The 25,714-nt window shown below is 43.5% G+C and overlaps 1 protein-coding gene across 2 annotated transcripts in view; it reads right to left on the bottom strand.

Annotated features, from left to right (window-relative positions):
• LOC144531278 (spectrin beta chain, non-erythrocytic 1-like) overlaps positions 1 to 20,323 on the bottom strand; it is a 53,803-nt gene extending 33,480 nt beyond the window's left edge. The window contains exons 1-9 of one of the 2 annotated variants that reach the window (XM_078271333.1): positions 20,214 to 20,323; positions 12,880 to 13,103; positions 8,136 to 8,287; positions 5,634 to 5,807; positions 3,028 to 3,119; positions 2,734 to 2,814; positions 1,741 to 1,856; positions 452 to 564; positions 31 to 218 (exon numbers count right to left, since the gene is read on the bottom strand). In XM_078271333.1, the coding sequence (XP_078127459.1) occupies positions 31 to 218; positions 452 to 564; positions 1,741 to 1,856; positions 2,734 to 2,814; positions 3,028 to 3,119; positions 5,634 to 5,807; positions 8,136 to 8,287; positions 12,880 to 13,033 (1,070 nt within the window). In that variant the 5' untranslated portion in view covers positions 13,034 to 13,103; positions 20,214 to 20,323. Of the gene's footprint in view, positions 1 to 30; positions 219 to 451; positions 565 to 1,740; positions 1,857 to 2,733; positions 2,815 to 3,027; positions 3,120 to 5,633; positions 5,808 to 8,135; positions 8,288 to 8,619; positions 9,268 to 12,879; positions 13,104 to 20,213 lie in introns of those variants that run through there. The other variant, XM_078271341.1, reaches the window with a different exon arrangement.
• Between the last annotated feature and the right edge of the window lie 5,391 nt (positions 20,324 to 25,714).

Genomic DNA, 25,714 nt, shown 5'->3' on the forward strand with positions numbered 1-25,714 from the left:
GGGAGGGGGAGTGAAGGCAGAGGTTCTGACTTTGGCGGTTTCTCCACGGTCCGGTAGGTGTTGAAGGCCTGCAGCTGCTGCTGGACGCCGAGCAGAGAGTTGGCGAACTTCCTGTTGTTGAGGATGATGATGGTCTGTTCGATCCACTCCAGCAGGTCCGAGGCCAGAGACTCGTACTTCTCGATCATCTTCTCCGTCTCGAGGGCGTTGTCCAACACCTGGACAGAAAAACAGAGACGTCTCCCGTCATATATCACAGTTAGGTGTCCGTTTGATGGGTCAGAAGGGTTAGGGATATATGTATAGTGTAATATCTAAATCTCTGTTGTTGACTTTTGATTTCTTGTGCCAACAGTTTGACAATTTGAATGTATTTGAAAAGTGAAATGTACATTTTGAAAAACTCATTGAAGGATGAAATGTATTTCCAAGTGTGTGAGTGTTTCCTGACCTTTCCGATGCGTTTCCCCTCCACCTTCAGAGCCTTCATCTTGGAGAAGTAGTGGTAGTACGTCACCACGTAGGTGATGACCGACTTCTCATCAGGATGGTCCACGCTGATGTCTGCAACACAAACATTTCACTTTTAAAGACATCGGCTGGAAACGTGTTCATGTTATTATCAGAGTTTATGTTGGAGGAAACAGCACTACAGCTGCTTCAGCGCCTCAAACGCTGAAAAACATTCAAAATAAATAAATAATAAACATCGAAGAAAGAGCAGACAAAAGAATACAAAACTAATGAAAAAACAAACAAAAAAAGGTCAGAAAAAAGCAACAAAAAAGTTTAAAAGTGTCAAAAACATCGAAAAACAAGCGCCAAATAAACCAGAGCAGGTTTTTCTCCCATCCAGGAATGCTGCATGGATTAGATCAGATTGAACTTTATTGTCATTGTGCAGAGTACCAGTACAAAGACAACCAAATGCAGTTTGTGTCCAACCAGAAGTGCAAAAAAAAAAAAATCAGAAAAGTGCAATGTGATATAAAAGTATAGACAGGACAAGACATATAGTGCAGTGTAGACAGTAGTATACAGTTGGTTAACAGATGGTTTAGAGTAATATTAATGAAATATAAATGTGTGCAGTGTAATAGCAGTTACCTTATAAGAGCAGAATAAATATGGCTATGTAATATGAACATGTACAGATATGTGCAATGAAGTAGCAGTGACATTGTACTAGTAGTAATAATAATATAGATATATGCCAACCCGCCAAATGTGGGTACCAATTAACTTGGGCAGGTAACATTTTAAAGTTAGGAGCCAGTTTGGCCGGTGATGAATGACGCTGATAACTCTGTCTGTTTGAATCGGCCGGTTGCAGAAACAATGCGACAGAAATTTTGGCAGTTTTGTGTGTTTGGCTTGGAAACGTAATCTTTATCAGGCAACACTGCTCGTAGTACTAATCCTACATCTCCCATGATGCACTCTGTTGTGACGCGTCGTACAACAGTCTGCTACGTGCCTAGCGTGCCGTAGCGATTACAAGCTACGCTGAAACGGAGAAGACGAACAGAACGGCGAGAAACAAACCAGATTAGCTGAAATGAAAGTCAAGTTTAGTTTGGAAAAAACTAACGTGGCTAGAGGAAAATCTGATTGGCTGGTGATCAAACAAATAATAACCTACTATTATAAAGTTACTGCGACTAGCCAGACCTTCCTCCGCAGTGCTGTGGAGGAAGGTCTGGCTATAAGAGACTAGTTTTTAGGGTATCCGTGTCTCACCCTCGGGGTCCAGCAGCTTGGTGAGGCCCAGGTGCTGCTCCGCCAGGTTGAAGGCGTTCTGCAGGTTGTGATGAGCGTTGGACTTCTTCAGTTTGTCAAAGTCGATCAGATCCGGCCTGAAAGTCAGAGACACAAACATCAACACGGCTGGAAAAGGGCTCACGTTTGAGAAGATTCAAGTTCACGTCATTATTTTAATGATTAAAGTTTTACATGACAAGTTGGACAGAAACAGTGACAATACCCGTCGAAAAGAAACGCCAAAGACAAAAAAAGAGAGAAAAACTATGGAAAAAAGTGTAAAAACTTTGGAAAAAGCGACAAAAAAGCGCAGTTCTAGCCAGCTCACAGCGGGGCCTGTGAAGGTGGCGAGGCCGACCACCATGCCATCGACCCTGGCAGCACCGGCCGCTGTCACATCAGACTGTGGAACTGCTGAACTCTGACGCAGTCGTACCAAATTTGCAATTAGCCATTAATTTTAGTAAAACGGCCCATATTTGAGCTTTATATAGTGGATTTCTCGCATAAAAAAAGTCTCAGAAGGGAATTTAGTGATGAAGTAGCAGATGAACAATGTATAACATTTCTGAGATCTGCGTGACCTAGATTCAGAAGACCAGCTGGTCTCAGATCAGTCAGTGGCCTGTGTAAATGTTGGGCGTGACAAAGAGAGAGACTAGAGCCAAATAAGGAGGAGTTGAGATTCTCCCGTTTTCAGCAGCAGTTTCAAATAGTGAGATTTGCAGATGAAAGGGATGTCAATGGGACTTTGAGGTTCTCTGTATGTCCTAGTTACCTCCAAACTGGCCTTATTCCACTATGACAAGGTAACATTGGGTTAGCATTCTATCACCCCTTTAATGGGCTGACACGGTTTCTACATTTTGAATTTTTCTCTCAAAATATTCATTTTTTTTCCTGAAAATATCCGACTTTTGTACCTGTGTTTGTGTATTAAGATGATGAAGATGAAGGTGATGAAGAGGTTACCTGTGTTTGTGGATGAGAGCGTTGAAGGCCATGCCATCTCTCCAGCTGGTGCTGAAGTTGTGGATGTTCACGTTGGGATACCTGAGGAAACAAACGCCTCATTTAACATTTAGAGACTCTATAAACTAAACTAACAGAGAGAATATAGCTATATATAACTCAATAAAAAAGATCATTTAGAGACTGTAATATATATACACACATACATATATACACACATACATATATACACATATATATATATATATATGTGTGTGTAAATAAAGAGAAGTGATGGTATTATGGTCTTCTCACCCGGCCGTCTTCATCTGACACCAGAGCAGCAGAGCGTCTTTAGCCGATCGTTTCTCTTTGTTGTCTTCAGTTTCCACACTGATATCCTGAATCTGAAACACATTAATATTACACATTATTATTATTATTATTGTTATTAGACCTGGAACACATTATTATTGTTATTAGACCTGGAACACATTATAATACACAACACACTCACACCTCTTTACCATGGGGTACTTTCCATAAAATCATCTCTCAATGCTAACTGAAATGGTGAAGGGCATGTGATGATGGGGGGGGTATGGTGAAGGGTATGTGATGATGTGGGGGGTATTGTGAAGGGGATGTGATGATGGGGGGTATGGTGAAGGGTATGTGATGATGTGGGGGGGTATGGTGAAGGGATGTGATGATGGGGGGGTATGGTGAAGGGTATGTGATGATGGGGGGGGGTATGGTGAAAGGTATGTGATGATGGGGGGTATGGTGAAGGGGATGTGATGATGTGGGGGGTATGGTGAAGGGTATGTGATGACGTGGGGGGTATGGTGAAGGGGATGTGATGATGTGGGGGGTATGGTGAAGGGTATGTGATGATGTGGGGGGTATGGTGAAGGGGATGTGATGATGTGGGGGGGTATGGTGAAGGGGATGTGATGATGTGGGGGGTATGGTGAAGGGGATGTGATGATGTGGGGGGTATGGTGAAGGGTATGTGATGATGGGGGGGGTATGGTGAAGAGTATGTGATGATGGGGGGGTATGGTGAAGGGTATGTGATGATGGGGGGGTATGGTGAAGGGTATGTGATGATGGGGGGGCCAAGGGAACTTTATCAGGATCATAGTATCCTGGATCCATGAAATAACTGGCCTTTCAAAATAAAAGTCTGCCTGCCTCTATGGGAATCTAACATAGGGGTGGACTGACTTATGCCCCCTGTATTTTAAGGATTTTAATTTATTTATGTACGATACATTATTCATTCACAAAGATAATTGGTGTCCTTAAAGGTTGGATTTTTCCTCATTTTTTAATTAAGGCTTTAAGATCAATTTCCAAAAGATGATTTTTCGTCAACTTTAGCATGGGTTCATAAACTTATGCTGAGCACTGTATATGTATGATCACTAAAGCGTGACTTTTTTCAATGTTTTATACACAAGAATGCCCTAAGAATCCTAATTATCTGTATTATCAGAACTATTATTAAGTGAGATATTGAAACGTATTGTGATGCATTTCTCTGTGTGTGTCAGGATTCCCGAGAACCCTGAACGTCTCTTCTGGATTTTGTGAGGAAGACGGTTTTCAGTTCAAAGGTCGATGCCGAGCCTCGTGATGTCACCCCTGGGCTGGGTGTCCATGGCGACGGTCTGGACTTTAACCCCGAGCGGCTCGACCAATCAGAGGCCTCTCCGTCGCTGAGTCATAAAGTTTAAACTCAAACATTTACTCCATTAGAGAGGATAGAGCCTCTGAAAGCTTTGATTTTAAAGATGGTTTTAACAACAAATACGTTTAGTTTTTTTGTTCCAACCTCATGTTTCAATAACTGTTTGTAACGTGGATTTTGAAAAGTGCTCTTTGAATAAATATAACTTTATTAACCTCCAGCTAAAAACAGCAGAACAAACGAAGGAAAAAGCTGCAAAAACGCAGAAAGAAATGACTGTTTTATGTCTCTTTGTGACACATCTATAAATAAATATTGTTCTTATTAAACTAAAACACACTCGCTGCATGTTGATAAAGTCAATGTTGTTTGTTGATGATGTAAAACTGAACAATAAAGCTTTATTGAAAACCTTCAGTATCTAGATGCAGCATGAATATGGAGCGTCTGCCCCAGTTCATGCTAATGCTAATGTTACATTTCAAGCCAAAAGGAATCCTTGGAATTGATGATGGAGGTCAATATTCATGAAAAAGGACAAGTTTGTGAACGGGCAACACAGATTTAGATAATGAACAACTAAACACGTCACACACTGGACCTTTACGTTGGTCGTCCCCTAGGCAACGCGGTCGTGGTCAGAGCGCTGCGCGGCGGGTTTATTTAAGGGGGGTAAAGTCAGATTTATTGATGAAGTGAGAGGACGGCTGGAGCGCTCGCTCTCTGGGTCAAACACCGCCTCAGATGAGAGGCCATAGTTAGTGCTATAAAGATGCCGTGCAGACCTGCTGATAGTAATGGTGTTGTTGTGTTTTTGTACGTTTTTAAGGCCCAGACACACACAGCCGACGGCCGACCGTCAGCAGTAAAGCCAGCGGGACTGATCAGTCTCCCCGAGCTGGTCCAGAAAGTTCCTCAGAACACCGAAGAGACGAGACGTAATACGTCTCCATAACAGCAGGCGGCGCTCATTTGTAGTCGCCCAAAAATGAAAACCAGCAGCTGATTGGACGAACGCGTCACGTGGGTCTGGTTTCTCCAGAAACTCAAAGCCAGACTGTCATGGCGTCTCGTTCAGAATCCGATCTCATATTGTCCTAAAATAGTTCACCGTAACGTGTTTCTGGAAACATCTGAAGCGAGAAACAGGCCGTGCAGCTGCTGAATCTGTCTTCATTTCAGATCAACAAAGTTTAAAAGATTTTGACCTTTAACGTGGCGTTACCTGGAAGCGGAGGATGATGGTCCAGATGAGGCCGAGCGTCAGGCGGTGGTTCCCGTCCACGATGTCATGTGACCCCATGTTCTCCAGGTGAACCCGCTGCTCCTTCAGGAACTGCAGAGCCTTGTCCACGTTCTCCAGGCAGTGGATCCGCATCCGGCCTTTGGTCGGCTTCGGCTGCACACAGAGAAGAAGAAGAAGAAGAAGAAGCGGGGGGGTGGGGTCAGCGAGTCTGAAATCTCCTCCTCTGCTACAGACTCAATGTGTAGCCTTCGGTGTGAATAAACAGGGTACTTCATTCAGAATGGTTTGACACATATTTTGCCTTTAACAGATATTGCGCCCCCCTGTGATTTGGATATTGCTCTATAGTCCATACTGCGATTTTGATAAAATTACGATTAATTGTGCAGCTCTACACCAAACACCGTTCCCCTCAGTCCCTCCCCAGGGCTCGACATTAAGGCTTGTTAATTAAAGTTAATGTTGAGCCCTGCTCCATCTATTGTCTCTCTCGCTGCCTTCCAGTGCGATCTATAAACCATCTGACGGGGGGGGTTAAAGATGGTGACCCTCCCACCGCTGGTCAGCCAACACGCCGAGAGGAAGATGGCGAGCGCCGTGGATGATATACGCTGTGAAGAGGCTGATCCTGAATCAGGAATAAAAGACATCATCTCAAGCACATGTCTGCCTGCCTGTCTGTTAGTTTTAACCCTGGTGTTGTCGTCCCGTCGACCTGCAACTTTGTGTTTTTCTGGGTCGAAATGTCAACATTTTGTTCTGTCGATTTTATTCAAATTTGTTGGAATTATTTAATGTTTTTTTTCCCAATTTTTTTGTCACTTTTTTAACAAGTTTTTGTCACATTTGGCGATGTTTTTTATTTTGTCACTTTTTTCAGCGTTTAAAAATAAAAATAAATATTTTTGCCGATTTTTTTCCTGCGTTTTTATAGCTTTGCCAACATTCTTTTGTCATAGTTGTGATATAGAAAAGTTTTTGTAAACGAGGACAACAGGAGGGTTAACACAGGATGTTGAGAAAACCGTCTTCCTGGCCCTGAATGCAGCACAGGAAGGGAACAGGGAAGTGTGTGTGAGGGGGGGGGTCAGCTGGAGGACAGCTTAACGCCCGGCCCCACACTCAAAGACTTCTCAAATCTCAACACATGATGGAAATAATAAGGAGACGTACAGGGCCCGTAAACCTTATCACGTGTAACATTTTCTACTTTAAAATACATTATCTATCGATCAATAAATAGAGACGTCGATTATATACAAACAATCGACAAAAACATTAAAAGAGGCAACAAAAAAGTTGAAAAATGGCGATTAAAATGAGAGAAGGAAAAAAATGGAAAAAAGTGACAAAAACTTACTTTTACTGCACGAAGCTGGAATAAAAAGTAGCGTTGGGTAACGGTTCTGAATCAGCCCAGAGGTTCAGCAGGAAAACACAGAACTCAGCTTAAATGTCTCTATGTTATCCCCAATCTGTCCAGATCTCTGAGCTGGAGAAAAGTACTCAAAATGTAATTACTTTGATAAAGTCATTGGAATAGTTACACTACCATTTTAAAGTGAGTGGCGACGCCCAGCCCTACGTTAGGGATGAGGCTGGAAGGGAAACAGCTACGGCGACGATACACGCTCTGAATTACAACACTCCTGAGGAACCAACACACGTTTCCTGGGTCAAAGTATTCAAATATTTGTATGTTATGGTAGATTTTGTGAGACTTACAGGCCGGCTATGTTGCAGCGTAACGTCTGCAGAGCCGATGTTCCAACAATAAATAGTCTTCTATTTATATGTCATATGTGCGGTGTGTGCGGCTCTTTCACACAGAAACGGATCATAAAGTGTCTTTATGTATTATAAATTAAACTACTGATACACAGGGAATGCCCTAATGTCTGTCAGTGAGTATGTTGGCCATTTGGTTTGGAGAGTTTCTGGTTTTAGTTCTTGTTTCCTCTGATAACAGCTGACAGTAGGTTGATGTTTCACAGCTCTGTGACAGTAGCTTGATGTTTCACAGCTCTGTGACATTAGGTTGATGTTTCACAGCTCTGTGACAGTAGGTTGATGTTTCACAGCTCTGTGACAGTAGCTTGATGTTTCACAGCTCTGTGACAGTAGCTTGATGTTTCACAGCTCTGTGACAGTAGGTTGATGTTTCACAGCTCTGTGCTGCCTCCAAAAATCTCTCCGTCTCGCCTGTGACCTGTAATCCTTCGCCATGTGGCGCTGCAGGTGGAGACGGTTAAAAGATACGTTCAGCGGCACATCACTCCGCTAACGTTACGCGTTTCATGCAGCCGAAGCAGCATCAGCTGTATTCCTTCTAGCCAGAAGCCTACTTTTGTCACATCTGTGAATATGCAAAGCAGTGCACTGTGGGAGGACAGCAGAGTGTGTGTGTGTGTGTGTGTGTGTGTGTGTGTGTGTGTGTGTGTGTGTGTGTGTGTGTGTGTGTGTGTGTGTGCGGTTGTTTACCAGTCTCTCCCCAGAGAGGACCTCCAGCAGCTTGATGAGCATGCGTCCATCCCTCAGGTCCAGGTACAGGTCAGAGATCCTGCACGACACCCGGGACAGGTGAGAGTTGACCCACTTAGTGAAGGTCTTCTTCTGGACCGCCTCCCGTTCATCTACACACACACACACACACACACACACACACACACACACACACACACACACACACACAGGTAAGAGTCAATGAGGTTTAACCATGTATCAACTAATTTAAATATCTCACGTTACTGTATTGGGTGACGTTAACATAAGTTAGCATGTCAGAAAATGGTGAAAAATGTGGACCAGTGTTCTACAAAAAGCCCAAGATGACATCCTCAAATGTCGTGTTTTGTCCACAACTCAAAGATCTTCAGAGAAGAGAGTGTGAGGGTCTTTCTGAGTAATGACCGTGGCTCCGCCTCCACTGCTGCGTCCGTCCGTGGGGAGGGGGAGACTTTCTTACCTTGCAGCTGTTTGAATCGACCCTCCAGCAGGGTGTAGTTAGACTGCAGCTCCGCCTCCATCATCGGCCCCCAATATCCTAAACTGATATACTTATATATTTTAGATTTATCGTCCGAAAAGATCCAGCATGAGAGGAAAAGTAGTCCCGCCGAATCACAGCGGCAGATCAGCGCTCTGACGGCTCATAGCTTCAGTTCATCTCAGGTCTGGACTCTGGGCTGATTTCACAGCTGGAAACTAAATGTTCTCTCAGGGGAAACGGGTTTTAGAGACAGCAGAGAAGGTCCTTTAAATCCAGACGGTTCCCACTTCTCTACGTCGTCTCTGAGGGGAAACTGGTTGTAAAGACAGTGTTGAAGGTCTTTCAAAATCCACAAGATGTTTAGTTCAAGTCCAGCGTCTTTCCTTCTGAAATCTGTCCTACGTTCAGCAGCCGTTCACACAATTTCACAGGAGAATATCTTGTCGGAGAGGAAACTTCTTCCTTTAGCTCCATACCCTAGAGAATGAATGCTCAGACAGATTAAACCTTCTGTCAAAAGGCTTAAAAGGTAACCTTAAAGAAGTGAATGAGAGTAGAAAATCTCCAAAATTACTTTAAAGTCCAAACGGAGAAAATAGGTCGACGTGCAGCTGAAGACGGAGACGTCTGAGAGAGAGAGTCCACAGGTCAAAGGGAGGGTGTGTGTGTGTGTGTGTGTGTGTGTGTGTGGCCCCGCCCACTGCAAACAGAGGGAGGGGGGGGAGGGGAGGAAACACCAAGCTCTCTGAATAAACACTGTTAAAAATAAAAATGGGGGATCCATAAATTCCTGAAATTCCAGGTTTTAGTCGAACATTTGAACTTCACGTGAAGCTCCAGATTCTGAGTTTTCGGTTTAATCTTTCCCTCATTAGGGTTTATCTGAATGTCAGCGTCTCACACAACGCAGAACATTTGTAAATTATATATATAAATATATATAAGATCCTTTTAGTTTAACATGAAACAGCCCCAAAATCCCCATCACCAAACCCACCAGACTCCATGTAAATAATCAGGACTTTTATCATCGTAAAACACACTTCATTCAAAGTGGACAGAAACTAAATCAAACTATCAAAAGCCGTCTTGGTTCATCTTTCCACTGTTCCAACAATCACCACTCTGGTTTGGTTGAAATAAACCCTTAATTCACCCATTTACATGTGGAGATATGCTGGCTCTATACACGCTAAAAGTCCTGATTATTTACATGGAGTCTGGTGTAGTTTGGTGATGGAGATTTCGGGGCTGTTTCATGTTAAACTAAAAGGATCTTACTCTTTAACTAAAAGGTCTATCTCTGTAGGGATCCATCCCATAATGTTGTCAGACACTTAGAATAATAATCTGAGTCTGTCAGCAGCAACAACAGAACTTTTAGTGGAGGGAATAATATTTTATATATTGATATAATATTACATTTCTTAATAGATGTGAACATTTTCTGCCAGCTGGAGAACCATTTAATAAGAACATGTGTTTTACAGTGTAGAGCGTTTCAGCCAATGACGTTACAGCCCGACGATGATGTCATGGAGGGGAGGGGAGGGGGAGTTTCCCTTCATTGTTTTTTTACATTCCTGACTGAAGGACAGGAAATAAGGAACAAACATCCTACACACACACACACACACCCACTCTCTCATACACACAGAGAGTCTCACACACACACACACTCTCTCTCATGCACACACACACACTCTCATACACACACACTCTCATACACACACACACACACACACACACACACACACACACCTTTCTATCTGTAGATTATTTTGTAGTATATATATATATATATATATGTGTGTGTATTATTGTTTCTAATCTTTTGGATCAATTTGTTTTTTGTGTTTATTTAGTCAAATCTGATGACAAATCAATACAGAACATTTAGTATTGTTATAAATGTATGACCCAGTTTCACTACTTTGATGAATGATTATGGTTTATTGACTTATATTCCTAAGCTTTTAGTTTAGGTTGTTGTGATTTTAGGGTTATGAAGCATTTGAAGATATTTTCAGGAAATTACATCACAATAAGCAGAAATACTAACGTAGGCGCTGGAGGCGGAGTAACGATCTGGAACTCCATCTGGGATTTTAACCAATCAGAATCTGATTAAACCACTTCCTGTCGGCAGGCTGCTATGCTGCCCAGAAATCACATTAACCAATAGGCTCGTTGGAGATGAGCGGCGCCTCGCCTGTAGAGAGGACGAGAGCAGGAGGGGGGGAACTAAAGTCCCCAGTCACGTCGGACAGATAACAGCTGATCCAGCAGCCTTCAGGCACTTTTTTAATGATGTTTTTTCAGTGTTTTCGTCACTTTTTCAACAAGTTTTTTGTCACCTTTGGTGATGTTTTTGTCAATTTCTTTTCTGCGTTTCTGTAGCTTTTTCCAACATTTGTCACTTTTTCCCAACGTTCTTTTGTCATAGTTCTGATATTTTCTTTTTGTCAAGTCGGACAGTTTCCAGCTGATTCCAGCAGCCGTCAGGCTGAACAGGAAGTCACAGAATCACTGTGGTGAGATTCTGATAAAATAAAATGTTATCAGACCCAAATATCAGCTCCTACACCGTCTCCAGCTGTTTAAATTATGACAGAGTAGCTGTTAACATGCTCTACATGTGATCTGGTGCTGATGTTAATAACAGACTGGAGATGATCTGGTGCTGATGTTAATAACAGACTGGAGATGATCTGGTGCTGATGTTAATAATAACAGACTGGAGATGATCTGGTGCTGATGTTAATAATAACAGACTGGAGATGATCTGGTGCTGATGTTAATAACAGACTGGAGATGATCTGGTGCTGATGTTAATAACAGACTGGAGATGATCTGGTGCTGATGTTAATAATAACAGACTGGAGATGATCTGGTGCTGATGTTAATAACAGACTGGAGGTGATCTGGTGCTGATGTTAATAATAACAGACTGGAGATGATCTGGTGCTGATGTTAATAATAACAGACTGGAGATGATCTGGTGCTGATGTTAATAATAACAGACTTGAGATGATCTGGTGCTGATGTTAATAACAGACTGGAGATGATCTGGTGCTGATGTTAATAACAGACTGGAGATGATCTGGTGCTGATGTTAATAACAGACTGGAGATGATCTGGTGCTGATGTTAATAACAGACTGGAGGTGATCTGGTGCTGATGTTAATAATAACAGACTGGAGGTGATCTGGTGCTGATGTTAATAACAGACTGGAGATGATCTGGTGCTGATGTTAATAATAACAGACTGGAGATGATCTGGTGCTGATGTTAATAATAACAGACTGGAGGTGATCTGGTGATGATGTTAATAATAACAGACTGGAGGTGATCTGGTGCTGATGTTAATAATAACAGACTGGAGATGATCTGGTGATGTTAATAACAACAGACTGGAGATGATCTGGTGCTGATGTTAATAACAGACTGGAGATGATCTGTAATCTGATCAGATTGAGTCTCTCCGACTTCTAAACGTAACTGTCAGCCTCACAACACGTGTTCTGTCCAGAATCAGCCTTTAAATCAGACTCATAGCAGTTAAAATCCCTCTGATTCACAATCAATAAAAACTTTATATAAAACGTCATCATGTTGAGTCGATTCTGAACCAATCAGCTGTTAGATCAGCTGAGAGGCCAGCGTTTCCCAGCATGCCCCTGGGTCCGCAGTCTCGATCCGCAGCCTCGATCTCGTGAGGTCATTGTTGACCACGTGAGCATGACGTCAGAGCAAGTCGGGGTCAAGTCGGACACAAATCTACCCAGCATGCATTGGCCGGCGATCGATTCTGCGCAGACCTGGCTCATCTCCAACGAGCCTACCTTTACCAGGGAGTCCGCACAGCGCCGAGCATGCTGGGAGTCTGAACTCATCCCTTCACAATAAAACAACCTGAGGGTTTGTCCCTTCACAATAAAATAAAAATAAATAAATACTTAAAAAACATAAATAAAATAAATAAATAAAATAAATATAATTATATATATATATATATATATATATATATATATATATATATATATATATATATATATATATATATATATATATATATATATAAATAAATATTCAAAAATAAATAAAAACAGAAAGAAAGCAGAACTTGAGGACCTATCCCGTAAATGAACCGTTGTGGATATAATCTGTCCTCAGACTAAATAAAACCAAACTAACAGCCACTGAGTATGGCAAAGTGACGGCGGCGGCTCCTACCTGCGAGCGCCTTGATGCGGGAGCGTTCAAAGAGGCGGGCCGAGCTGTTCTCGTTGTCCCAGTCCTCGTCCCAGCGGTTGTTGACCGTGTCGTTGCTGCTGTACTGCTGCTGCAGCTCCAGGTGCTCCAGGTCGGCGGCCACCGTCGTCATCATGACCTCTGACCTCTGACACACGCCTCAAAGTCAGCGGGGACGCGTCCACATCGGCCGCTTCAGGCCCGGCCTGCAGGGAGCACACACATCAAATACATCTGGTCACAGGGCATTCTGGGAAATCAATCAGGTCAGATCATTTACAAACAGAATGATGATGATCCATCATGATATCAGACCACAACAACAACAACAACAACAACACTGTCATCATGTGGAGTGAATACTCAATCATTTTAAGTTAAAATGCTCCAATCAAAATATTATCAACAAAATGTACTTAAAAGTTTACACACACACACACATACACACAGAGAGACATAGACACACACACACACACACACACACAGAGAGACACACACACACACACACACACAGAGACACACACACACACACAGAGACATAGAGACACACACACACACACACACACACACACACACACACTCAGACTGTGTCTCTATGTCTGTGTGTGTGTGTGTGTGTGTGTGTCTGTTTCCCTCTCTCTGTGATGTCGTGGAGACGCTGTGCTCCCATTGGCTGCTGGGAGAGCTAATGGACAAAGTGCAGGAGCCATTACAGCACTCAGAGCTGCAGACACATCCTCAGGGACTACACTAATGGATCCCACTTCCCAGAATCCTTTGCTGGGGGAGGGAGACAGATCCATGATCAGTCTGAGGTCAGAGGTCAGCAGAGGAAACTAAGAGTGGGGCTGTATCCCAATATTACAATATTCCTTCCATGGGGAGGTGTTCCATTTTCAATTTTGAGATTTGAATATTTGGCTGAACTTCATTCACACTAGAGTTTAGATTCTCTGCCCGAGCCTGACGGGCCCTTGATCAAGCATTTGGTTTTTTTAATCATTACTTTATCAACCTAATAGGGTGGTGAGAAAGCTCTGCCATAACCAGAAATATTATCTATAGAGGCTATATTTAGGCCAAAGTAACAAATGTGTCCAAAAAGTTACACAAGTTGGACTACAGTTACAAAATGCAACACGTGTCATGCACGGAGTCTCCTCCTCTCGCACACATCACACCGGGCCTGCTGGGCTGTATGGTGGAGCATCACACTGGGCTCGCTGGGCCGTACGGTGGAGCATCACACCGGGCCTGCTGGGCTGTATGGTGGAGCATCACACCGGGCCTGCTGGGCTGTACGGTGGAGCATCACACCGGGCCTGCTGGGCCGTACGGTGGAGCATCACACCGGGCCTGCTGGGCCGTACGGTGGAGCATCACACCGGGCCTGCTGGGCCGTACGGTGGAGCATCACACCGGGCCTGCTGGGCCGTACGGTGGAGCATCACACCGGGCCTGCTGGGCCGTATGGTGGAGCATCACACCGGGCCACCCTGGATTTTTTTGGGCCCGATCTAAGCTCTAATTCACAAGGCTAGCAGCAGCAGCGCCGCGTCAGACACGTTTCTGGTGTGCAAAGACATAGAAAACGCCACGCTCACGCCACGCAGCCAGCGTGCAGGAGGCCTTAAGACTGAATCAACTTTTGGAGAAAAGCAACCCGACGTGGCCCTGCGGTGGACGACCGACGGCGGCGCATATGGACACCGCGGCCCCTCTCTGTCAGCAGGTTTTTTTTTATTTCTAACTCTTCTTTTGGCTTCTTTGTGTTGTATTTGTAGGCCATACTGTATATTACTTACCTTTAATATTCTACTTGTTGTACGTGGGGGGGGAGAGAAACGTTCATGTCTGGCACGTATTGCAGAATTGACAATCAGGTTGACTTGACTTTAACAGGAGATCAGACTCAGCGTGAACGGTACTGTAACCAGGAAACATCCCTGCCTCTATAGCTGCCACAGATACAGCTGAAACACTACCACGGTAAAGAACCTGACACCAGCTCGGAGCTGACCGGGTCCTGCAACAACAGACTCTCGCTTCGTCTCTTCTTTCTCTCGTTCTCCGTGATTTGAAGCTGCCTTCACGTCCCAAACGCTGCCGCCGACGCTTCCAAGCTCAAAAAATGGCGTTGGGTCCAACTGTAAAGCAGCTGCAGCTTCATATTTACTACATCATGACTCTGCTCTGTGCTGCAGGGCGGGGTCATCCAGGAAATGACTGTGTGTGTGTGTGTGTGTGTGTGTGTTCTGTTCAGAGGAGTGATGTCATTTTTCTCCTGCTATCTCTGGAACAAAAACAGACGACTCCTCACTCACTGGTTTTGTAGAAATATAGGAGTATAGTATTTATTATTTGTAGTATACATATATGTGTGTGTGTACTGTGCATGTGGATATACTCCACTGAAGGTCCAACATTTGAGCATGTGTATGAATAAAGTGCTTTCTTCTGTGTTTTAACCAGATTAAAAGGTCATATTTAGATCTATCCTCTGATGTTACAGCAGCTGGTTAACAACTGACACACAGAGGGACATTCCTCAAGTTTATATGAGGTATGGGTGTGTGTGTGTTGAACAAATGGGCAGCAGGTGTGTGTCACCCGTTTCCCAGCTGTTCACTCACTCACTCTCACACACACACACACACACACACACACACACACACAGTAACAGGCATTTGATGGTCTCTATGCTAAGCTAACACATGCTGCTGAGATACAGACAGCTACACTGTGAGACTGGCTGTTTGCAAGAGTTTTAATACTTTGGTTTGTTTTCCAAATGTTCAGCAGCAGTTAGAGTCACTAAAAGTTCTGTTGTTGCTGCTGACAGACTCAGATTATTATTCTAAGTGTCTGACAACATTATGGGATGGATCCCTACAGAGATAGACCTTTTAGTTAAAGAGTAAGATCCTTTTAGTTTAACATGAAACAGCCCCGAAATCACCATCACCAAACCCACCAGACTCCATGTAAATAATCAGGACTTTTAGCGTGTATAGAGCCAGCATATCTCCACCAGACTCCGTGTAAATAATCAGGACTTTTAGCGTGTATAGAGCCAGCATATTTCCACCAGACTCCATGTAAATAATCAGGACTTTTAGCGTGTATAGAGCCAGCATATTTCCACCAGACTCCATGTAAATAATCAGGACTTTTAGCGTGTATAGAGCCAGCATATTTCCACATGTAAATGGGTGAATTAAGGGTTTATTTCAACCAAACCAGAGTGGTGATTGTTGGAACAGTGGAAAGATGAACCAAGACGGCTTTTGGTAGTTTGATTTAGTTTCTGTCCACTTTGAATGAAGTGTGTTTTACGATGATAAAAGTCCTGATTATTTACATGGAGTCTGGTGGGTTTGGTGATGGTGATTTTGGGGCTGTTTCATGTTAAACTAAAAGGATCTTACTCTTTAACTAAAAGGTCTATCTCTGTATGTGATGTTGTCAGAGCATCCATCACGCTACTTTAACTCATTTATTATTCATCAGGTAAACAGGCACTCAGAGAAAGATTACTATTGATCCGATCGATAACAGACCATCTGCAGCTGTGCTTCTATTGGCTGACTGAACAGAGATTCCCTCGAAACAGGAAACACTCATTTGTTGTTACTCTGAAGAAGTATCCAGTTACTTTACTAGGTTTGGCCATCGTTTGGATTTTAACAATTCTGATTCCAGTTCTTATTGATTCTTTGAGGGGTGGAAACGGGTCACATGCTTATTTCACAAATAAGAGGAATATTATTTTTGATTCAATGGTGGGTTGTAGTTTTACAGATTCTTCAACGTAAAATAAAGCCAGACTAGAGCGCTGCTTACTGAGCTCCGTGGCTGCAACACAAACGGTTCCAAAAGTAGGAATGGGTTCCCGAGGCCCAACCCTACCGGTCACTGGTATAACTTTAGTTATGAGGCGATTAGGGCTGCACAAGTAATCTGCCAGCAACATTAGTTCACCAACTACTGCAAGTAGTAACTACTAGTTTCTTCAATGACACACACCTGCTATTCTATATCCTGCTATAGTTCATTCTTGATTTTAAAGTAATGTGAAATACTGTGACAAAAAACATCTCAACTCCAGTTCCTCCTGCAAGCCTTCTCTATACCTTTCAACCACTTCCCTCTGCTGACGAGGACTGTGAGATGCGGGTGAAAGCTCTGGAAAAGGCTAGTATGGGGACCTTGAGTTAAGCAACGTATAAGTAAGTATTTGGACGACACAGAATTACATTTCTGGAGTTGACTAATATGGAGTTAGACAAAAAAGTGTTAACGGGTTTGATTTTTGAGTTTATTTTCTAAAATAGACTGCAGCTTTGGTAAAAGGGATACTCTTTGATGGGATTATGTTTCGGCGTTCATTCATTGGGTGTTGGGGAACGTGAGTCAACTAATTGGCAATTAAGTGTAGAGTACGTTACAGCAGTTGAAGTACTCCACACTTAAGTACAAGAAGAAAGGAGCAGAACATGGAAATACTAAAGTACAAGTACAACTACAGTACTTATAACTTGTAGTTTGGTATAGTTACATAACATTCTCTCAGAGGGTGCGTTTCAAATCTCCACCAGAGCTGCAAAGATGAACGGATTAGTCGTAGCTATTAAATTAATCTCCAACTATTCTGATAATCCATTCATCAGTCTGAGTCATTTATGATAAAACAGGTCAACTTGTGCGATGTCAGCTTAAAATAGCTGAATATGTAATAAATATGAATAGGTTCTAGTTTCTTCTCTCCTCTGGGACAGGAGGTCTTTAAGGAAGTCATCTTGGACTTTTTAGGAAACTGATCCACATTTTAGAGACAGAACTACTCATCTATTCATCCATAAAGATAATCCACACGTTAACGAGCTCCGACAGCGTCGATAAAGAGCTGATCGGCTCCCTAACGGCAGACCAACCGGAGGGTTCCTTCATTATTAATACCCCTCAGCTTCATTATTGATCGCCACTCATTTCTTTCATTAAGGCATTGTTCATTCCTTTCATTATTCATTCAGTCAGTCTTTGACCCCGGGGTCGTCCGTTTGTTCTGCACATATATGAAGTATAAACTATCACCTAACTCTGTCTTACATCTTCTTAGCTTCATTCATTCACAACTTATTAACACTATAGTTTTACACTTACTTTTGCATATAATGGTCAAAAAACCCAGTTCATAGTAAATAATACCAAATATCTGAGTTAAAAAACCCAGAAATTATAAATATTTCTGACTAATAGTTAAGAGCTGAGAAATATATGTTGACGGATGATCACAGCCTGTTTTATTTGTGGCCGATTTGGTTGAGAGAATCCCATATTTGTGATATAATATATAATTTGTGATGTAGAAACTTGGGAAACGAAGACAACAGGGGGGGTTAAACAGGGTCAGTCTGTTTGCTGCTGCGCCACGCGACGGCGCCGAGGCATTTAGACGCTCTATTTCATTGTGTGATTATCTTGTTATGTTTTCAGTATCAACGTTACACAGAAACATATGTTTAAACTTCTTACTTAATGAATCATTTTGAGGGCTTTCAGGCCCCGGGAGAAGTTACCCCTCCTGAGGTCCTCGGGTCAAATCTGACCCGTTTTGAAAGTTTCAACATCAGAATTAAGGGTTTTTCAAGCAAATTACCCAAAAATAACATAAATGTTCCATACCACACTCTTCGCGACCATGAATTCCCCCCAAAAAAGTGTAAAACTAGAGGCAATAAGTTCATGTTATGTGTATCTGGTGGTAGTGGGAAAATAAAACGCAGAAAAAATACATTTTAAAAAGGGTCTAAATAAGGGTACGTTTTCCCAGGAGGATAACACGTTGCACGGTCGACGGGCAGACAACACAACGGAGAAAACACAAGACTTTGACCCAGCAACAGTTGCAGCGATCTGTTCCTTCTTTACGTTGGGACTGGGACTCCTCCCGTCTACGCATTCAGCATCTTTACGGTTCCATTTAGCTGTAAAAAGTGACTGAGCCGGGTGCAGAGCACCGCAAGGCGACCGTTGCAGTTCAGTTTAGCCGACAAAACGGGACAACAAGTTACGTTTAGACCAAAAACAGCTTGTTAGCACAGGCGTAAATCTGGGGGGCGGATGCATGGGGATTTGGGCCTCTCCTATCTTTAGAAGAGGTAGTTTTGTCCCACTCAAAATATGAAAGACTCCCCAAAACAGGTAAAAAGGGGGCTCAAAACATGTTTATATCCTGTATATACGTCTACAGACCCCCCTACAGCGGACCGTACCATCTAAACCTCACAGCGCAGGCCTGGGTTCCAGTCACCGGCTACTTGTTAAGTGTTCCCCAGGATGATTTTTGGACTGTGGGTTGGGTAGAGGAGACATTTAAATATGAAACCCAGCATTTAAATGTAACGATGTTTAATGATTTAAAGTTTGGAGCTTCTGGCTCCAACGAGGACTCGTTCTCCAACAGATGTTCATGATTCCTAAAAACAATCCTGAAACACGTGATGATGATTGGAATATGCAGAAAGTTTTGAACCATACAGGAGAATAATAATTTCCTTTACATAAATAAAGACATTTGGACAATAAGTTGATGCAGAAATATTCACCAGAATGCAGGAATCATTTCCTGGGGGGGGGCCCCCCCCCCCCCCCCCTCCCAAATGTTGACACAGAAGCTACGCCCTTGCTAGTTAAGATTACAAAAAACAGAAGGGGGGGGGTCACCGTCAGTCTGTTTCCAGCATGTTCTGCCCCCCCCACCCCCCGGCCCGCATAACCTCCCACAGCCGGGGACAGCTGCTGCAGGCCGGACACATCCCTGACAACACACCGCAAATCTGCGCTGTTTATTATCTCACACACACACACACACACACACACACACACTCACACACTCACACACTCACACACTCCTCCCGCCGCGGCCACGCCTGTTTTTGCCTCCATGGCGCACCGTTATTTTCCTCCATCCTGCAGCCGAGACTAATGGCTGCCAGGGCGGGGGCACGGGCGGCGGACACGCGGGCCGAGGCGCACCAAGGCACGGATACAGAGCGCGGATCCGCCCGGGGGTAGAGGGAGAGGACCGGGGCCTCCGTCCGGGGAGACTCTCTGCTGCAGACCGGAGCAGCAGAGTCCGAAAGGCCGACATGAAGCTAGCCGAGGATCCGTGCGCGTCGCTCCGCAGCGCTCCAATCACAGCACAGCGACAATACAGACACAGTAGAACCAGTAGAGACACACAAAGACACACGGACACACACATGGACACACAAAGACACACAGACATACAGAGACACAATAGAGCCGCTTACCTGCTCAGAAGAGTCCGCTAACTTCCAAGAAGAGAGTGCAAACAGAGGAGCGACCGACGGACAGGAGGAGGGATCTTCTGCTGCTGCTGCTGCTGCTGCTGCAGGGAATGACGGGAAATAATCCGCACTGCCCCCCCCTCCCCCCCTCCTCTCCCCTCCTCTCCTCTCCCTCCTGCAAGGGCGTAGCTTTAGTTTCCACATGGGGGGGGACAGGTCGGCCCCCATAAACACTTTATTTGCTGCATTCTGAGAAATGTTTCTGCAACAATTTATGGTGCAAATGTCTTTGTTTATCTAAATGAAATATTTTCTTGTGTTGTTGAGAACTTTCTGCATATTCAAACATCACATGTAACGGTGAAGACAAAATATGCCAAAAAAGCATCAATAAAGTAAAAAAAAAAAATGACATGAAAAGTAAAAAAACCCGTCAGAATCAGCTTTATCGGCCAGGTTCACATAAACAAAAGGAATGACTCCGGTTAATCTCTAAAAATATAAAGAATGAAAACAGAAAGGACAGCAAGAACAATAAAATCAGTCTGGTGTTTCCTACATATGTGTTGATCTCCTTCCCTTTTTCATCCTCACTTAAAAACTCCCCTAAAGTCTAGAGCTGCAGAGATTAACAGATGAGTCATCAACTATTAAATGAATCTCCAACTATTCTGATAATCCATTCATCAGTCTGAGTCATTTTTATGATAAAACAGGTCAACTTGTGTGATGTCAGGAACAGCACCTCCCCCCCCCGCACACACATTCATACCTTCCCATACGGACCATGTGCAATAACCAGTACTTTTAGTGTGTATATTTCTTTGTAGTTTGTTTTTTACTATTTATTTCTTGTCTTTTAGATTTTGATTTATAATACTGGGTGAACTGCTGCTAAAAATGTCGTTGTTCATTTTGCACAATGACAATAAATCTTCGGATTCGGGTGTCAGCTCCTTCATTCCAGCAGCAGTCAGACTCTTTAATGCAACATCATAATGTAGCACTGCTGGCTGGTTCCTCAATATGAGCTGGACAATATCCTGCACTATGCATATGTATCTATTTATCACTCTTTGTCATCTCCAACTGTGCAATATGTCATATCTATTCATCTGTATACTGTATACTGTGTGTTTATATAAGGGTGTTTATTGTGTAAATATGTTTGTTTTATTACTATTATTATTATAATAACTAATTCTATTTTTTTTCTATTTCTTATACTTTATGTATATTTTTTCTCCTGTGTCTACTTAATGTGTATTTGTGCTATTCTGATGTAGCACAGGAATTTCGCCGGTGCGGGATTAATTAATCTCATCTCATTTTATGTGATGTGATGTCAGCTTGTTAAATGTAAATATATTTTCTGGTTTCTTCTCTCCTCTGAGACAGTAAACTGAACATCTCTGAGTGGACACGTGACTGTAAATAATCTCCAGATGATTGTATTAACGGTAGTTTCTCTCTGAAGTATTTCTCCCGGAGAGTAACGGCAGCCAGCGAGACGCCGCTGACGGCAGCAGCGACTCCATTACCCTCGGAGAGGAAACGCTAACGAGCGCTGTGATTGGATAAACTCCCAGAGTGCATCAGTTACTAACCTGAGTGCTGCTGCTTTCACATCGATTCTCCAGAGGAAGTCAGGAACACACTCCAGCTAAAACACCAACAACATGTTAATACCAATAACAACAACACACTATATCAACATATTCTGTATTTTTTAATTAAAAAAATAGGAAAAATCCAACCTTTAAGGACACCAGTTATCTTTGTGAATGAATAATGTCTCGTAAATAAATAAATGTTCTTCCTTAAAATACAGGAGGCATAAGTCAGTCCACCCCTATGTTAGATTCCCATAGAGGCAGGCAGACTTTTATTTTGAAAGGCCAGTTATTTCATGGATCCAGGATACTATGATCCTGATAAAGTTCCCTTGGCCCCCCCATCATCACATACCCTTCACCATACCCCCCCATCATCACATCCCCTTCACCATACCCCCCCCCCATCATCACATCCCCTTCACCATACCCCCCCATCATCACATACCCTTCACCATACCCCCCATCATCACATACCCTTCACCATACCCCCCCATCATCACATACCCTTCACCATACCCCCCACATCATCACATACCCTTCACCATACCCCCCCCATCATCACATACCCTTCACCATACCCCCCCATCATCACATACCCCTTCACCATACCCCCCCCCCATCATCACATACCCTTCACCATACCCCCCCCCCATCATCACATACCCTTCACCATACCCCCCCCCCATCATCACATACCCTTCACCATACCCCCCCCCCATCATCACATACCCTTCACCATACCCCCCACATCATCACATACCCTTCACCATACCCCCCATCATCACATACCCTTCACCATACCCCCCCCCCATCATCACATACCCTTCACCATACCCCCCCATCATCACATACCCTTCACCATACCCCCCCCCCATCATCACATACCCTTCACCATACCCCCCCATCATCACATACCCTTCACCATACCCCCACATCATCACATACCCTTCACCATACCCCCCCCATCATCACATACCCTTCACCATACCCCCCCCCCATCATCACATACCCTTCACCATACCCCCCACATCATCACATACCCTTCACCATACCCCCCCCATCATCACATACCCTTCACCATACCCCCCACATCATCACATACCCTTCACCATACCCCCCACATCATCACATACCCTTCACCATACCCCCCCATCATCACATACCCTTCACCATACCCCCCATCATCACATACCCTTCACCATACCCCCCACATCATCACATACCCTTCACCATACCCCCACATCATCACATACCCTTCACCATACCCCCCACATCATCACATACCCTTCACCATACCCCCACATCATCACATACCCTTCACCATACCCCCACATCATCACATACCCTTCACCATACCCCCCATCATCACATACCCTTCACCATACCCCCACATCATCACATACCCTTCACCATACCTAGAGATTAACATGGTTTTATTCCAGTTAGTCTAACAGCTGTTTGATTTGCATTGAGAGATGATTTCATGGAAAGTACCCCATGTTAATCTCTAGGTATGGTGAAGGGTATGTGATGATGGGGGGTATGGTGAAGGGTATGTGATGATGTGGGGGTATGGTGAAGGGTATGTGATGATGTGGGGGTATGGTGAAGGGTATGTGATGATGTGGGGGTATGGTGAAGGGTATGTGATGATGGGGGGGTATGGTGAAGGGTATGTGATGATGTGGGGGTATGGTGAAGGGTATGTGATGATGTGGGGGTATGGTGAAGGGGTATGTGATGATGGGGGGGGTATGGTGAAGCAAAACTTTCATACAACATACAAATAAACACTTAATACATAAACAAATGTGCTCAATATGACTGTTTATGTGTGTAGTTTGTAGTTTAGTGCAGGATGAGGATATATATATATATCATGTACAACATGTTGTTGTTGGTGTTTTGGGTGAGCTGTGTTCCTGTTGTCACTACCCGATGTGAGTCGAGTGCAGATGTGAGTCGAGCATGCTCAGATTTAAACGGTTTACGACATAACGTGTCATACCGAAATTTGTGAAATCCATAAAATAATTTTTCCTCATTACAAACAATAACAGAAGATGGAAATCATTTCAAAAACGTTGTAGCGACCTATGATTGTTTGATTGCTAACGTTAGCTCAAAACGCTTCTCGTCACAAAGTGACGCATGCGCGACTCACATCTGCAGTCGACTCACATGGGGCAGTGACAGCTGTCATCGTGTAGGACTTCCTCTGGAGAATCCATGTCAAACCTGCATTAGAGCTGTAATTGGGCCTTAAAAGTTCGGCCCGAGCCCGACAAGTACATTTTGATTGACAGCTTTTTAAAAGCCCGAACCCATTTACAGCCCGACATTATTCAAATGTGCGCACAAGAATGAGTCATTTATACATGTTTTAACATGATTTATTCATGACTAATGGAGGCTCAGACTTTGCTTTCTTTCCCGGTGCGACCAAAACGTAATCGCCAGCCTCCGTTTTATCTCCTCAGCGTCCATGTTCGTGCTAATCGAAACACATCACCTGAACGCTCATTTACCGTGCAACCCGGAACAGTCCGGTCAGCAAAGGTAGAGCTTCAGCTCTAATACATCCTGCACAAATCCATACTTAAACATACATAATGTTTAAGTTATTCATACATATTTGCTACTGTATTTAGTGTTTTATATTAATATGTTTATGTAAGAACCAATCACCAAGGCTAGTTAGTTACTTACCTGGCTATACATCTTCTTCTGATTCTGTATCCAGGTTTCATATCCAATCATCTGAGGAGGTCCTAAACTCTGTCAGAAATACTTAAAGGGACCTAATCTCATCATAACCTCTGTCTCTTTAAGAAGCCCAGCCTGCTCTGATTGGACAGTACCTGTTGCTTTAAGAAGCCTAGTCTACTCTGATTGGCCAGCGCCTGTCTCTTTAAGAAGCCCAGTTTGCTCTGATTGGCCAGCGCATGTCTCTTTAAGAAGCCTAGTCTACTCTGATTGGCCAGCGCCTGTCTCTTTAAGAAGCCTAGTCTGCTCTGATTGGCCAGCGCATGTCTGTTTAAGAAGCCTAGTCTGCTCTGATTGGCCAGCGCATGTCTGTTTAAGAAGCCTAGTCTGCTCTGATTGGCCAGTGGGTTTCCTGGAATCTCTGGTGCGCTCCAGTTTAGTATCACTAGTATCAGCTGGAGTTACTGCAACGGGGTAAATAGCAGAACTTTGTACTGTGAAAAATCACAAATAAAGGCTTCTAAACCTAATACTACACAACCAAACATGTCCCAGCTGTACAGGGACCTGAAATTGGGGAGAAATGACCAGCATTGGCCACAAAGATAGCTATCTAGGGTTAGCATGTAGCTACATGGGACAATGTTTACACTCCTGGAGCAGAGGGCCGGATTACAGTTGCGCAACATTCAGACGCGTTCAGAACAGTTGGAAATCTAAACGTTTTAGATCACAGGGACTTCTTTATAATGCGTTTACTAGTGAAATTGTGTCATAAATATACAAAAATCAGACGTGTTTTCATCAGATTTTACTAAATAAACACACAAAACATATCGATCCAAAAGATTTCTAAAAGTAGAAACATGAACTAACTGTTTCTCAACACTCCAGAAGTTAGTAGTTTTTGATATATGTTTATGAGCAGAGTGTAAAACATCTTGATAGTTTCATCTGCAATAGAAATGGTGTCATGCTGCTTTGCACCGGACGTCCCGTTATGCGAGGACGTCGCAGAAGCGAACAACGTGATGTCGTAAAAGACTGAAGCCTTCGCTTTCTCCTGCAGAAGGAATGAACTCTCTGGGCCCTGTCCTGCACCCGGTGCAGTGCAGAGCAAAGCCCGACCCAAGTCTCTCTGCTAGTTTAAGACCGACCCAGTTGTCAGTTTACCGTCCAGCG

Source organism: Sander vitreus, chromosome 2, assembly GCF_031162955.1.
Source record: "Sander vitreus isolate 19-12246 chromosome 2, sanVit1, whole genome shotgun sequence".
In the NCBI taxonomy this organism is placed as follows: domain Eukaryota; kingdom Metazoa; phylum Chordata; class Actinopteri; order Perciformes; family Percidae; genus Sander; species Sander vitreus.